We start from the raw sequence: 16,434 nt of genomic DNA on the forward strand, positions 1-16,434 counted from the left end.
CTCATGGTGGAATTGCTCATTCTCAGAATTTATTAAATAAACAACTTTTCTGCTTTTTACTTTGAGAGGTCTCTGAGAAGTCATTTTTGGATATGATTTTCTATCCCCCTCACAAGGTGAAGCAATGTAGGTAGCAGATTTTTCCAGATGGTATGCTAGCTTTTGAATAGTATTATATTGTTAAACATATGCAGAATTTGGTCCAGTATCATCTCTGCATCTTTTTCAACTATTCTTATACATGATCCATCATTTTAATCTTATTGTGGACAATAGGACAGAAATTAAAAATTATGGGTATTATTATATCCATAATATGTGCAAAAAAGGCAAAATTCATGAAAAGGATAACTAGGTAGATAGAACATTTTTTCTAAGCCTAATACACACAATACAAATTATATTTGCTTGATTTAGGCAAATTTGATAAGTCAGAAGATCCATTTTTCAAAATGTACTCTATGGGAAATGCTTTAACCTTTCAATGAATCTGTCCTCTAATTTCTTATTGGGAAGAGAATACATTAACCAGCTGAAACAAATTCCTTCAATAGTGAAGAAAGTGATCCCTACTCTGTAATTCATATTTGTATTCTTTATTAATTCTCTTAAGGAAGAATCTACCTGATATGTTAGAGGTCTTTATTATATTAAGCTACATTCCATTATTATTGTTATTACATAATACTATTATAATGTTACAGGATCCATGGATCCTGGCAAAAACACTTAATCTATGTGTCTGTCATTCCTTGTTCTTTATATGTGACTAACCTATCTCCTTTTCTAATCATACATGTCCCTTTAGTGGCATAAGACTGTGCTTTAACTACTTTCACATACTCTCTCTCTCTCTCTCTCTCTCTCTCTCTCTCTCTCTCTCTCTCTCTCTCTCTTGCATTTTGGGAAAACTGCAATTTTGATTCTTTGGATTTTATATTATTCTAAGATTTGCAATTATAGAAATCTTAAGAAATAAGAAAGATCTATCTTTTTTTTTTGTATTGGGTGATAGCACTGGAACATTAAATATATAATAATATTATTATATATAATAATTGTTATTATGTAATACATATATAATAATAATTATATATATAGCATGTATAACACTTTACATTATTTACAAATATTATTGCATTTCATCCTCACAACAATCCTGGTTTATGAGTATTATCATTGAATCTCTTTTACAGATGAAGACACTGAAGCAGACAGAAATTAAGTGACTTCTGCAAAGTGATTGAGGCCATATTTGGATTCAAATCTTTCTGACTTGAGGTTCCCACTTTGCAGCCTAGTTGTTTATAAACAAAGCATAGGTTCAATAACAATACCCACAATCCAGGGTTGTTGTAAGAATCGAATGAAAATCACTTAATTCCAGTTATATTCCGGTTTCAACAGTGAGGATGATCTAAATTTATCTTTATCTTTGTCATCTCTTCTGCTGACCCACCTTGGAGTGACCTTGAATATTTTAAAGTTATAAGCCTTCTCTTATGAATTAAAATGCATTCTTGAGAAACACTAATTTCTTTGCATTGGTAAAGAGTCTAATTCTTTTGCAAAGTTCTTTTTAAATTGTTGAAACAGTATAACACAGCTGCCATGATATGAATATTCCACTTCTTTTTGTAGATAAGTCATTTTAGTAATCAACAAGGAACATCAGAGATTATATTCCTTCTTAAAGATTATTTAACTCCCCTATTTCTGTTTGTTTGCTTATTTGTTTATTTTGTGAGATAACTGGGGTTAAATGATTTGGCCAGAATCATACAGACAGTAAGTTTCTAAGTCTGAGGTTGGCTTTGAACTCGGGTTCCCCTGACTCCAGAGCCAATTTCTCCTATTTCTGACATCATATCTCCCAATTTACTTTCTCGTCTTAAATTTGGTTTCTTTGAAGTCTTTTCTTACTAGGAAGTAAAGACACTGACTAACTACTTTAAATATCTGCAGCTATTGGTAATTTTATTTCTCATTGTAAATTCACAAAAGGGCATCTAAGTGGGCCAGAGAATAGAACACTTAAGTTTGGGTTCAGAAAGATCTGAGTTCAAATTTGGACTTATACATTTACAAGCTGTGTGACCCTGGCCAAATCACTTATCTCTGTTTACTTTAGTTCCCCATCTAGGGAGATAAAATGAACTGGAGAAAGAAATGACAAACCATTCTGGTATCTTTGCCAAGAAAACCCCAACAGAATCATAAAGAATCTGAAGTGACTGAACAACAAAATTCACAAAGCACCTATCTAGGATGAACCTCTGCTTTTCTTATTTGTTAACAAAGCTTAATTACAAATATTATTTACCTTTTTCTAAAGAGAAATATGATAATTAATACAAAGACAACTGTCCCAAATACCATCAATATATAATTATATATAGGACTTCTTTTTTGTTCTGCAGAACTTCCTAGAAAAGATAAAAAAGAAGAAAATCCCCCAAATCTTCAATTTAATGAAATTTAACATTATCTATTTCAGCTTTTAATAAGTATTATGATAAATCACTGAGAAATTGTCCTCAATAAAAATATAATCCCATAACTATTAAAAATATTCATTAGCCTAATGTTACTGATAAAGTGAAAAACCAACAAACAAATAACCAAATATCTTCCATGATATAATTTTATCAAATAAGTTATTTACTTCTTTAAGTTTTTTATTAAAACTATCTGATAATCAAAATATAACTAATAGAAGTAATGAGGGAGATTCAAAACTGTTAGACAATGTTTGATTGAAGGAATTTATGAGATTTATTCAGCTTGGAGAAGAGACTTAGGATGCTCTAATTATTGTTTCCACATATGGAAGGAACTTGAAGTGTAAGATGTTATATTTATTTTTCTTAGCCTCAGAGAGCAGATCTGTAAGTAAGAGCAGTAGCCATATTTTTTAAAAAAGGACTTGTAATATGTATTTTTCCCCTGAGGCAATTGAGGTTAAGTGACTTGCCCAGAGTCACACAGCAAGGCAATATTAAGTGTCTGAGGTCAAATTTGAACTCAGGCTTCCTGCAGTGATGATGCTCTTTCTACTGCATCAACTAGATGCCCTTTGTCTTTTTTTTTTTTTTTTCAGAAGCAAGGAAGACTATTTCCTCTCCTCCCATATTAATCATGACATGAAAGAAGAAATAGACCAAAAGGAAAAAAAAAGCATGAAAAAAAAAATAAAGCAATTGGAAAATAGTATGCTTCAATCTGTATTTGAACCCCATTAATTATTTCTCTGGATATGGATAGCATTTTTTATCATGCGTCTTTTGGAATTATCTTCGAATTGCATTGCTAAGAAGAGCTAAGTCTATTATAATTGATCGTTGCATAACATTACTATTACAATGTTCTCCTGGTTCTGCTTCTTTCACTTAGCATCAGTTCATCTTTCCAGCAAACCTTTCCAGGTTTTTTTGAAATCTGCCTGCTCATGTCTTCTAAAACAATAGTAGCATTCCATTCCATTGATATATTGCATTTTGTTCAGTCATTCCCTAGTTGATGGGCACAACTTCAATTTTCATTTTTTTGCCATCACAAAAAGAACTGCTACAAATATTTTTGTACATGCAGATTCTTTCTCCCTTTTTATGATCTCTTTCAGATATAGACTTAGTAGTGATATTGGTGAATCAAAGAGTATGCACAGGTGGTGGGCTTCTTTGGGAGGGACACGTTGCTCATCTCTGGAAGTTTTTAAATGGAAATTACATGACTATTTGTTAGCTTGGTGTAATGTCTGGGCTAGCTTTCTCTAGGATCTCTCTGGAGTCTGGAGTCTGAGATTGAGCTCAAACACACACACACTGGAGTCTGCTTATTTCAAGTCCTCTCAGCCCTTATATACCATAGTGCAATTACATCACTACAGCACACTGAGCATGTGTCAATTGTAGAACCATTACACCACCATACTAAGTACTAAGTATATGTAAACTAGAGAACCATTATCTCAATAATCACCCTGAGTAAATACCCTGTTGTAAGTATGCTTGTTTCAAGTATACTTTTCCAGAATTCCTGCCCTCTACATCTCCCGATTTTTTTTTTTGTTTGTTTGTTTTTGTTTTTGTTTTGTTTTGTTTTTGAATAAAACCAATTAGAACACAGGTGATCACCCCTTCCTGACTTCTCAGGAAGTGAAGTGAAAACACCTCACCAAGGGAGGTGATTCTTTGTTGTAGAATAAACTCTTGTTGAGTTATGGGTTGAAAGAGTTGGCCTATGAGGTCCTTTTCAACTCTGTGTTTCTGAAGTTTTGCAGTTCTAGAAATAGGAAAGTTGAAGCTAGTTCAATAATAACTGATAAGAGCTTTTGTTGTTGCTGTTCAATCATTTCTGACTCTTCATGATACCTTTTGGAATTTTCTTGGCCGAGATACCGGAGTTGTTTGCCATTTCCTTCTCCAGCTCATTTCACAAATGATGAAAACTGAGGCAAATAAGGTTAAGCAACTTGCCCAGTGTTACATAGCCAGTAAGTGTCTGAGGTCAGATTTGATTTAGATCTTCCTAATTCCAGCCCAGTGTTCTATCCATTTCACCTAGCTGCACTAACAGCTTTGTTAATGACAAAGGCCTATACTTTGAGGTGGGTGTATATTTCTGTAATTCCTACTCTATATCCTATTATTAAAGGATAATCATTACAGTTGGTATTTAATTGAATAATTTGTGTTCTTGCTTTAATAGAAAGGGTTTATTTCATTTATCAAAAGGTTAAGAATTTGAATTATAAGTTTGAATTTATTTTCTCCCAGTTTTTCATCTAGTGGTAACTCTGAAAATGGAAAGCCTCACTATTCATCTGGTAGCAGCCATAAATAAATAAAGGGTAGGTGGGTTAGATTCTTGAAGAACTTAGTATCTCCTCCAAAAGTGGCTCTGCATTTTAAATTTTATTCATAATTCACTTTTTTAAAAAGATAATTGGGCTTTAGTGACTTGCAGAGGTAGTAATTGTATGAGGTCAGATTTGAGCTCAGGTTTTTCATCTATGTTCTATTCATTGCATCAACCTAGATGGCCCCATGTATTCTTTTAAATAAAAGAGTAAAATTCCCTGCATGTACATGCTATCTTTCCAGGCTTCTTAGGCCTTGCAGATCATCACATACTCTGTGATACAGTAGCATTGACCTCCTTGCTTTTTGAATAAGACACTCTATCTTTCTGCTGTGAGCATTTTCATTGGAGATCCTCCATGTTTAGAATGTTCTCCCTCCTTGCCTCCTATTCTTGTTTCTCCTGACTTTTTTCAAATCTATCTAAACTTCCAATTGTAGGAAACCTTTCTTCTATTGATTATTCTTCAATTATTTATCCTGTGTCTAGCTTGTCTGTACATAGTTATTTTCATGTTGTCTCCCCATTAGATTGTGAGCTACTTGAAGTCAGAGGTTATCTTTTTCTATCCTTCCTCCTTTTCTCCTTCCCTCTCTCTTCCATTCCTTCCTTCCTTCCTTCCTTCCTTCCTTCCTTCCTTCCTTCCTTCCTTCCTTCCTTCCTTCCTTCCTTCCTTCCTTCCTTCCTTCCTTCCTTCCTTCCTTCCTTCCTTCCTTCCTTCCTTCTTAATATTTTTATTTTCCCAGCTTACATGTAAAATAATTTTCCATTTCTTTTTAAAACTTTGATTTTTAAATTTCTCTCCCTCCCCACCAATTGTGAAGGGACATGTGAAGTTATGTAGAATATTTCCATAAAAATCATGTTGTGAAAGAAAACATAGATTTCCCCTCCCCCAAAAAACCCTCAAGAAAAATAAGGTTAAAAAAAAAGAGTATGCTTCAATCTGTATTCAGACACAGTCAGTTCTTTATCTATGTATGGATAGCATTTTTTATCCTAAGCCCTTCAAAATAGTGGGGGATCACTATATTGCTGAGAATAACAAAGTCATTCCCTGCTGATTATACCACAACTCTACTATTACTTTGCACAAAGTATATTTATCTTTGCTTGAGTTCATGGAGGATTTCCCAGGTTTTTCTGAGAGTACCTTGCTCATCATTTCCCTTAGAACAATGTGATTCCATCATAATCACATATAACAATTTATTCAACCATTCCCCAATTGAAAGGCATCCCCTGAATTTTCAATTTTCTCTAAGAAGAGAGCTATTGTAAATATTTTTGTACATATAAATAAATTTCCTTTTTTTTTTTTTTTTAATCTCTTTTGTGATTCATGCCTATTAGTGGTATTGTTAAGTCAAAGGATATGCATGACTTTATAAGTCTTTGGGCATAGTTCAACAGTTCATATCTTTTGATCATTTATTAATTGGGGAATGATATATACATATATGTAAATTTGACTCAGTTTCTTATATATTTGAGAAATGAGACCTTCATCAGAGAAACTTGCATCAAAATTCTTTCCCCAATTACTGTTGCTAAATTTATTCCTCCCACCCCGCCCAATTTATTCTATTTTCTCTCTCCTTTCACTCTAACCCTCCTCAAAAGTGTTTCAATATTAATTACTCCATATCCTTTCTTTTGTCACCCTCCCACCCCTGTCACCTATCCTCCTCCCCTTCTACTTTTCCAAAGTTTAATATAGATTTCTTTACCCAATTAAGCATGTATGTTATTTCCCTTTTGATTCCATTTTGATGAAAGGAAGGTTCACTCATTCCCCCTCTCCTTGCCTTCTTCCCCCCTCCAATATAAAAACTTTTTGTTGCCTCTTTTATGGAAGATAATTTACATTATTCCATCTCCCTCTTTCCCATTCTCCTGGTACATTCCTCTCATTCCTTAATTTAAGTTTTTATATATTACCCCTTCATATTCAACTCACATCTGCACCCTTTGTCTATATATACTCCTGCTAATTGCCATAGTAATGAGAAAGTTCTAAGGATTTACAGATATCATCTTCTCATGTAGGAATATAAACAGATAAACCTTATTAAGTCCCTTATAATATTCCTTTCCTGATTATCTTCTTATGCTTTTCCTGAGTCCTATATCTGAAAATCAGATTTTCTATTCAGCTTTGATGTTTTCATCAAGAACTCTTGAAAGACCAGTTTTGCTGGGTAGGAGGTTCTTGGTTGTATTGTACTCTGGAATATCAAATCCCAAGTCCTCTGATCCTTTAACATAGAAGCTGCTAAATCTTGTGTTATCCTTACTGTGGCTCCCCTGCACTTGACTTGTTTCTTCTGGATACTTGAAGCATTTTCTTCTTGACTAGAGAGTTCTGGAATTTAGCTACAATATTCCTGGAAATTGTCATTTTGGAAATTCTTCCAGGAGGTGATAGGTGGATTCTTTCAATTTTTATTTTACCCTCTAGTTCTAAAATATCAGGACAGTTTTCCTTCATAATTTTTTGAAAGAGGATGCCTAGGCTTTTTATTTGATCCTGGTTGTTAGGTAAACCAATAAATTTTAAATCATTTCTCCTTGATCTATTTTCCAGGCCAACTGTTTTTCCAATGATATTTAACATCATTTTCTATTTTTTTCACTTTTGATTTTGTTTTATTGTTTCTTGATTTCTTACAAAGGCATTAGCTTCCATTTGCTCAACTTTAATTTTCAAGGATTTTTTCCCCCTTTTGTTTCTCCTTTTCTATTTGGCCAATTTTGCTTTTTTCTCCTCATTAGCTTTTTGTATTTTCATTTGCACCACTTTCAATTCTCTTTCCAGTTTTCTCCCTATCTTTCTCATTTGATTTTCAAAATCCCTTTTGAGCTCTTTCATAGCTCATTTCTTGGAGGCTTTAGATGCAGGAACTTTGACTTTTTTATCTTCTTCTGAGTGTATGTTTTGATCTTCCTTGTCATCATAGTACCTTTCTATGGTCAGAATCTTTTTCTGTTGTCTGCTCATTTCCCCAGACTATTTTCTGACTTTTAATCCTTTGTTAAAGTAGTGCTCCATTTTCAAGGTGTCGGGTGCATTGTCCCAAGCTTTAGGGGTTTTGTGAAGCTATTTTCAGAGATTCTTTGACCACAAACATCCTTTTCTGATCTGGAACTCTGAAGAGTGTCCCACTCCACTGTGATTGTAAGTTCTAGTGTACTAAAGCAATAAAATCCTTCTTAAATGCTAGTTAAGAAACTTCCTGTGAGCTGAGGTTTCTGAAAGCTGTGGCAGCTATGACCATTCATGCCCACTCCTAAATTCCCAAGGCCATCTCACCTTATTGACAAACTTTCCAGCTGACCTTCCAAGTTGTCTTTGTTGTTTCTGTGCTGAGAGATCTGGAAAATGCTAGTACTGTTGTTGATTCAGAGACTCCTAGGATCATTCCTGCCTTGCTGGCATGGGGACTGGGGCTGGGGCTACACTGCACTGCCACAAACCTTTCCTGCTGAACTTTTAAGTTATCTTCAGCTGAAAATTTTTCCACTCCATCTTTTTGTATGTCTTAATGCTCTAAAATTTGTTTAGAGTCATTATTTAAAGGAATTTGGAGGACCTTAAGGATAGCTGGGTAAGTCCCTGCCTTTACTCTATCACCTTGCTTAACTTTATATCAATTGAAATTAGTATAGTGTTTGACACATAGTATAGATACTTAAAAATGTTTATTCACTGGATGATTCCTTAATGAAAGGTGCTACATATACCTATTATGGGAGCTTCCTGAATTGTAGGAACAAAGTAGGAATAGATGGGAGCAAATCTATGTCTGTAAAGTTGCTTTTGCATTTCCAAAATGATTGAGGTCAAATGAATCATCTAGTATTTATATATTTATTTAATAAAACAGAAATGTGCTTACCAAACTCTATAGGTTTACTCCAATAACCCCAACTTGCTCTTCGATGTCTTGCTCTTATTTTCAAGATATACTTTTCTTCCATGTCAAAATTTGTGTATACATATTCATTTTTTGTAGATCCTGGTGTCTCAATCTTGGACCAGAAAAAAAGAAAATAAGGAAGAAAAACAACATTTGTTATTGATTCCATGTCATGAGAATTGCCACCGAAATGTAAATTGTTTTATTATTATTATTTTTTTTTTAATGGAAAACTTGAAATCTCTAAAATGTTAAAGTGTTTAGTGTTAAATTTTCCTCAGCTTTGTGCTGATATGTAAATAAAGGATACTGTGGTACAAATAATAGATATATCTAATAAAAACTAATGGAGCATGGTAGAGATAGGGAGTATGTAAAATACCCATAGCTATTCTCTTTTAGATACAGAAATGAGAATTTGATTGATGGGAAAATGATCTACCACCTTTTTCTGTCAATTTTTAGGAAAGTTATTTAACACAAGTTTTAGAAATCAGTCAACCAATCAATCAATCAATCAACCAGTAGGAATTTATTATGCACCTGCTTTGTGCCAGATATTGTGCATAATAATATGCACCTCCTCTATTTCTTCCTCATTATGCTGGGACAATTGCAGTAGTCTCATAATTGACTAGAATTTGGTATCTTTCCTCTCTTCCTCATTTCCCACACAGCTGCCAAAAAGATACAAAATACTCATTTGAGCAGGTATGTCACTCCTCTGTCCAAGGTATTTCAGGTCTCATGACTCATCTTTTTGACATTTAAATCTTACCTTCTGCTCTAGCACAACTTTCTGGATTAATTACATATTGCTCTTCCCTTGTGTACTCTATGCTTAAACCTATTTAATCAAATGAGATAATACTTGTAAATGGCTTAGCACAGTGCCTGGCAGACAGATGGAGTTTAATAAATGCGTATTCCTTTTGTCCTCTCCTTCCCTTACTATTCTTCCTAATAAACTTTCCATCTTCTACTTCCATGTTTTTATATAGGTGAATATCCATAGATGGAATGGTTTTCCTTTTCACCTCCAACTCTCAGAACCACTGGATTCCGCTAAGAATCAACGATAAATCCACCTCTTCCAGAAAGCCTAGTTCTTAGTGTCTGCCTCTCCAATCACCATATTTTTTTTTATCTCCCTTTTAGAATGTAATATTTTAAAGGCAAGGACTGTTTTCATTTATTGCCTTTGTATATTCAATGTGTAACACAATGACTGGTGATCAAACTTAATGATTGGTTTATTGATTAATATGTTTGTGATCTTGGGAAAGTTTAAGAATCATAAAATTATAGCATACCCTCTATAAGGGCATCAAATCTATTTTCAGCTCTATTCTATTTCAAAAGTTTATAGACAGGATGGTAACAAATTTGAGTCATTAATTTTTAATTTTAGGTGCATTTTGGCATAAAATCACAACAAAAGACCAAACTTACCTGAATATCAATATCTGAGCCCTGTAATGAAAAACAACAAGAAGAAACCTGGTAAGTATTTTTACTTTGAAAAATCATTAAGAAAGTATATGGTTTAAGCCTCCCCTTTTGTGTCCTACATGGTACTTCCAGTAGACCTTCTTGATTAGGAGAGCTAATAGCTTCCCCTTCAACCCCAAGCTCAAGAATATGCCTGCATTGCAATTGTGGGTAATGGTTTGCTGCTAAATGTTTAACAACTGGCTTTATAAAAATTTAAGACACATATTTAAATTTAATCTGTATTATTGTCATCCTCTATCACTTTCTTAAATCTAGAAATCAACAAAACAATAAATCAAGCTGATTTGATTTTTGAAGTATAGATACTTACACTGAAAATTTAACAATAAGCTCTCCCAAATTGCTTTAGTTGGCTCTAATACAACTCTATGAAGACCCACTGCCTCCTTCCTTGACTACTTCTTTTCTATGACTTTTTATATAAACTCAGTCTTTATCTCTGGGCCTTAGCATCAGGCCATATTACCTGAATATATCTGAACTACTGTTCAGGAGGATTGTTTGAATACTATTTTTTCATTTTGTCAAATCCCCAGAAGACCTGAAGGACATCCCTCCATAGTTTTACCATAATGAAAATGAAGGTGTATCTCCTCTTCAATTTACAAAACCCATGTTTTCCTTTCTTTGTTGAACATTGTATCAAAAGAAGGTATAGATACAATAATTTACTACTCACACAGTACTTTAAAGTTTTTAAATAATTTTATGCATACAATTTCATTCAATCTTATAATAACTCTAAAAAAAGTACTTTTATCATCAGCCCTACATTACAGATATGGAAACAGAAAAGTGAGAGAGACTAAGTGACTTGCCTCAGGTCACCTTTAAGGATCTGAAGTAGGATTTCAATTTAGGTCTTCCAGAATCTAAGGCCAGCGATCTAAAACACTTAGCTGTATGAGTTCATTACTCAATGCATGTAATGATAGTGGCTTTTGGTTGTATCTGGCAGCCTGCCTAGTAGTACTCTGTGGTAAGATCCATTTGCATATATAACCAAATCTGAGTCATTGTAGGAAGAATCCAAAGGTGAGCCAGCTGTATTATTGGCAAGTTTTACAGTGATATGATCATCGTGTCTCCACCAGTCTGCTAAGATTGGGTCTTTTTTTGGTGATTACAATTCTGGCATGTGTGGGGGCTATATAATTCTGTCATATTTGTGTCTGGATGAAATAACAGGAGCACAACAAAGTGAATGGAAGACTGACTTTGGAGGGAGCCTCATTCTGCTTGTGACACTTAATAATCTGTTTGGGACCAAAATCATCTCTCCTCTCTGAGTCCAGATTTATTTATCTGTGAAATAGGGGAAATAACATTTGGGTATTACCTTAGATATATACCGTAAAAATCCTATCAGATTAATGTATGTAAATTGGTTTGCAAACTTCAAAACTCTATACAAATATCAGTAATATCAAATATCAGAGAAAAAATTCTTCTGACCTATAAAGTCATACTACAAAAAAACTGAGACATAGCTTTACAGAATCATATTGGAGTTGTGCCTTTGGGTCTGGACCTATGGCTTAGTGCAGTGGCTTAACGTAAAGTAAATAAATTCTTGATGATTGACTCTCTTCAGTCTTAGTGGAGTCTCCAATCCCATTTTATCCTCATACAGGGTTTTATTACTCTCCTTTAAAAAATCATTTTTATTTTTACAAATGAAGAAGTCCTGGTTTAAGGGACTTGTCCAGGTCACACAGTTAATAAGTATCTGAGACAGGATTAGAGCTGACACCAAGTCTCAGTACTCTATTCACTGGGCCACTTTTTATCTTTGAATCTTATTGAATAATATTTGATCTTATGAAGTAAGGGAAGCAGGACTTAATATTTCCCATGACCTAACTTGTTCTCTGGTTTCCATTTTAAAAAGAAATATGTGGGTTATCTTTAAATATAGCAAAGTTATAGCCCATGGGAAAAGCAGAAAGAATAAGAAAGAAGGGGTTTACAAGTTGCAGCCTTCATCAGCTGGCTGACAAGAGAGCTCCTGAAGAGGAAGCAGGACAGAAGTGTATGAAGGCAGATCAATGGCATTTGGTACCACTTTCCTTCCTTCCTTCCATAGTTAGTATTTAATGACAATCAAAATGACTTGCTTCATCATTTTTAATTTTAATGTCTCCTGGGTACATGAGGCAAAACAAAATAACAAACAAAAAAACCCCTTTCTTTCTCTGCTTCAGAGAATCTCTGTAAAGATGGATGGCACATTGTTCACTTCATTGCATCCACAAACAACATTACCTCTAAGTCAGTTTATTATGTTGGCCAACAGGCCTGCTGGCCTTTTTCTGTAACTAGACAGGTTTGTCTCATAGTCAAGGTTGTTGCAAAAGCAGTCCAGTGAAAATAGTGTGGAGTTTCTTAAGACCATTGGTGCACATTTACACAGAGCATTCACAACAAAAAAGGGGTATAAAGAAACATTTCAAACCATTTCATACTTACTAGTTTTTGTATGCAAAGCATGTATCTAAATTCAGAGTCACCAATTTCAATTCTTGTTCTTGGTTTCTGCCACTGTATAAGACAATCTGACTTTGAGCAGTTCACAGTGATATTAAATGGTGCATTATATTTTTCTGCAATTCAAAAGCAGTTCACAGTGATATTAAATGGTGCATTATATTTTTCTGCAATTCAAAATACCAAGATAAAATACAAATTAGAGAATTCCCCTAAAATCTTTTTCTTGGTCTTTTTTACCACCTGGTAAGTCTGATTTTAAGAAGCTTGTACTTAGCACTTATACTGTGTCTCACACATAACAAGTTCTCAGTAAATATTTGGTGAACGAATGTGTGCCTTACTAAGTCCAACCACATGCTAAAATCTAACAACAATTCTTCCCTCTTCTCTCCCTCTTTCTTTGTTTTCCTCCCTCCCTCCCTCCTTGCCTCCTTATCTCTTTCCCTCCTTCTGTCCCTCCCTTACTCCCTCTTTTTCTCCCTTCTTACTTCCCTCCCTTCCTCTCTTCCTTCCTTCTTTCTGTGCTCCCTCCCCTTTTTTCTCTTTATTCATACATCAAAAACTATCTTTTAGGCATTCTGAGCTCTCAAAATCAAATAGAACTCATCTTTCCTTCAAAATGTTTATTAAAACTTCATTATTTCTTTCATGGACACCACCAACATTCCAGTTTCATATATTTGCAACCATGGCATCTTCCTGTGCATCTCATCTATTCTTATCCCATATATCTAATCTTTTGTCAAACCTTGTAAATTTTAACTCCACAATAGATCTCAAATCTGTCTCTGTCCCTCATATGGCCATTATTCTGATCAGAGTCTCAATACTTTTACCTGAACTATTACAACCAGTATTCTATTTGGACTTTCTGCCTTAAGTCTTTCCCCTCTTCAATCTATCCACCATGCATTTATGATGTGATTTTGTTAAAGTATGGTCATGATCATGTCATTCTCCAGCTTAATAAACTTTAGTGGAATCCTTTTGATTCTGAGGATCAAATGCAAAGTCTTGTGCATGACACTTAATTTTTTTCTTATGCTCAATGGTTCAGTCAGACTGGTTTTCTTGCTGCTTTCTCATGAACAGATTCCATCTCTTATCTTTGTACATAGGTTTTTTCCAAGCCCAAGAATATATTCTCTCCTCAACTCTAGCTCTTAGAATTCCTAGTTTCCTTCAAAGTTTAGTTCAAGTGCCACCTGCTATATGAAATCTTTCTTGAACCACCTCTCTCCCAGGTACTAGTGCCATCATCTCAAAATTGCCTCATATTTTCTTTTCACATTTGATGTACACACTTATATGTATATATGTTGGTTCTCCAAATAGAACATAAGCTCCTTGAGATCAGGACCATTTTATTTTTGTTTTTAAATCTTCAACAGTTAACATATTCCTGGCACATAAAAAATTCTAAAGAAACACTTCTTGATGGTTTGATTGCTTTTTCAACTATTTCAACCTTCATTAATGCTAGAAAATAGTGATAGCATCAAGGGATTATAGATGGAATTTAGATTATGATCTTTGTCAACATTGCCAACTATGACAAGGCTCATGAGAGGAATTGTCACTAGAATACTTCCTATTTTTCCTTGGAGTTCAGATACCCAAGTCAATCACTCATTGGGGAGCCATTGAAGTTCATTGTGGAGCCACTGAAGTTCATTGCTTAGGACATTGAATGCTTATACCCATGCTTTAAGAAAAATACATGGTAAATGTGTGGAGTCTGTATTGGAGAAGGGATAAGCCTAAGACAGAAAGCCCAATTGGGACTCTGTTGTCATATATGGTTCAGATAAGAGGTAATAAGACTCTGAATTAAAGCAGGAGTTGTGTGAATAAAAGGCAGAGACAGATCTGTCTTGGAGTCATGGAGTTAGAATTGGTAAGGCTTAGCAATTCTGGATCTATAGGATGAGAGGCTATGAATTGCACAGTAAGATGTGATAATTGCATTTTTGCCAAGCTGAAATGAAGTCCTGTATTTCATTAACCAAAAAGTAAGTTGTCATTATATATGAGGAATCCTGTAAGTTTTAGTCATTCAATATATTACCAATATGAATATATCTTGACTGTTAATGTATAGGTAAGGTCATTTGCTTCTTACCTATTGAAAATAGTGAAATTTTCTCAGAACAAAAATTTTTGATTTTTATTCTTTTGCTGCTACCAGTTACAAGGAAATAAGCCTTGCCTCTAAATCTATTAAGTTCATCAAAGTGACATCCCACATGCCTCTTCTGGGAATCCTTTATGTAATTTGTACATTCTCTTTCTTGATTTTTCCTGCAATAGACCAAATGTTTCAGATTAGCAGGATGTAAAGCCTTGTATCATAATTCTAATGATTTTCATCTATAGTTAAAACTTACTCAGCATTCTGTGAATAAAGGTAATATTGGACATCATCTGGAGCTGCTTTGCCTACTGCCCAAGTGCAATTCATGAAATAAATATTGTAAATCACACAGGAGAAGTTTTTTGCAGCTGTATCTTCTCCTGGGTAGATACAGAAGGGACATTAAATGTATTTTAAAGTTAAAAGTTAAAATAAGATCTGATACTAATTTTCTGATGAGAAACAAAAGCAAGGACTTAAAATTCAAGATTTCTTACCAGTGGTATTAAAAATGAGTTCTTCTTTGGATGTGTTCTGATAAATAGTCAGATTATCTATAAGCTTAATTCCATGATTTAAATTACAATTTAAAAAGTGACAGCAGACTTTCTTGATATAGTCCGTGTCCTGAAAAAACAAACAAACAAAAAAAACAAAAACAAAAACAAAAAGAAAACATCATATTTACAGTAAGCATTTGTTAAATCAAAGAATGGAGCTTTAACCTACTTCTAAATATTGTTTTACCTTGTTTAAAGCTATGCCTTGCTGTGAATAAATCTTGCTATGAGCCTTGGTTAAAGATATATTTTCTCAAAGATATGTCACATATCTGAATGGCTGATGATGAAATCAAGGAGAATAAGTTATATGTATCTTAAAAGATCCTATTAATTACAGAAGCTCCTTTTAAATAGATTGTTCCAATATCATGTATCAAAAGAGCAGCTGGTTCAATATGGAGAACACAGAGGCTGGAAGTCAGGAATATATAAGTTCAAATCCAGACTCACGTACTTACTAAGTGGTGTGACCCTAATTTGCCTACCTCTGTAAAATAGGACACAATGGAACAGGAAATGACAAACCACTCTGGTATCTTTGCTATGAAATAGCAAATATAAAACTATGTCCATGGTTTCATGAGGAGTTGAACATGACTAAACAATAATGAACAATAGGTATCAAAAGGTCCCATTTTACATCTGATGAGACCAATAAAAAAGGAAATGAGACATGGTCATGCTTACCATCACTGGTGAATAGGATGTTTGCATTACACTTGTGGGTGTTGTGATATTGCCACTGTTGTCCCAGGTTAACTCCACTGTCTTTGGATCTTTTTTTGAGATTGTGACTGATAGTCCTGATACTTTGGCTGCAAGATCTTCAAAGGATCATTCATTGAGATTTGAGGTCATAAATTTGCCCCTCTTCTCCCTGATCATTTTTTTTTGCCTTTGCCTTAAGATCTCATTCTTTCCTCCTTCCCCAAAAGTTCTTACTTCCTCT

General features: G+C 34.2%; 1 protein-coding gene across 1 annotated transcript in view; it reads right to left on the reverse strand.

Annotated features, from left to right (window-relative positions):
* LOC141561127 (granulocyte-macrophage colony-stimulating factor receptor subunit alpha-like) overlaps positions 1–16,434 on the reverse strand; it is a 58,994-nt gene that overhangs the window by 7,446 nt on the left and 35,114 nt on the right. Inside the window, exons 4-11 of the mRNA XM_074300257.1 lie at positions 16,173–16,309; positions 15,420–15,549; positions 15,176–15,302; positions 14,911–15,089; positions 12,768–12,901; positions 10,236–10,256; positions 8,763–8,895; positions 2,324–2,426 (exon numbers count right to left, since the gene is read on the reverse strand). Of these exons, the coding sequence (XP_074156358.1) occupies positions 2,324–2,426; positions 8,763–8,895; positions 10,236–10,256; positions 12,768–12,901; positions 14,911–15,089; positions 15,176–15,302; positions 15,420–15,549; positions 16,173–16,309 (964 nt within the window). The remainder of the gene's footprint in view (positions 1–2,323; positions 2,427–8,762; positions 8,896–10,235; positions 10,257–12,767; positions 12,902–14,910; positions 15,090–15,175; positions 15,303–15,419; positions 15,550–16,172; positions 16,310–16,434) is intronic.

The sequence above is a fragment of the Sminthopsis crassicaudata genome, chromosome 3 (genome assembly GCF_048593235.1).
Source record: "Sminthopsis crassicaudata isolate SCR6 chromosome 3, ASM4859323v1, whole genome shotgun sequence".
Classification (NCBI taxonomy): Eukaryota; Metazoa; Chordata; class Mammalia; order Dasyuromorphia; family Dasyuridae; genus Sminthopsis; species Sminthopsis crassicaudata.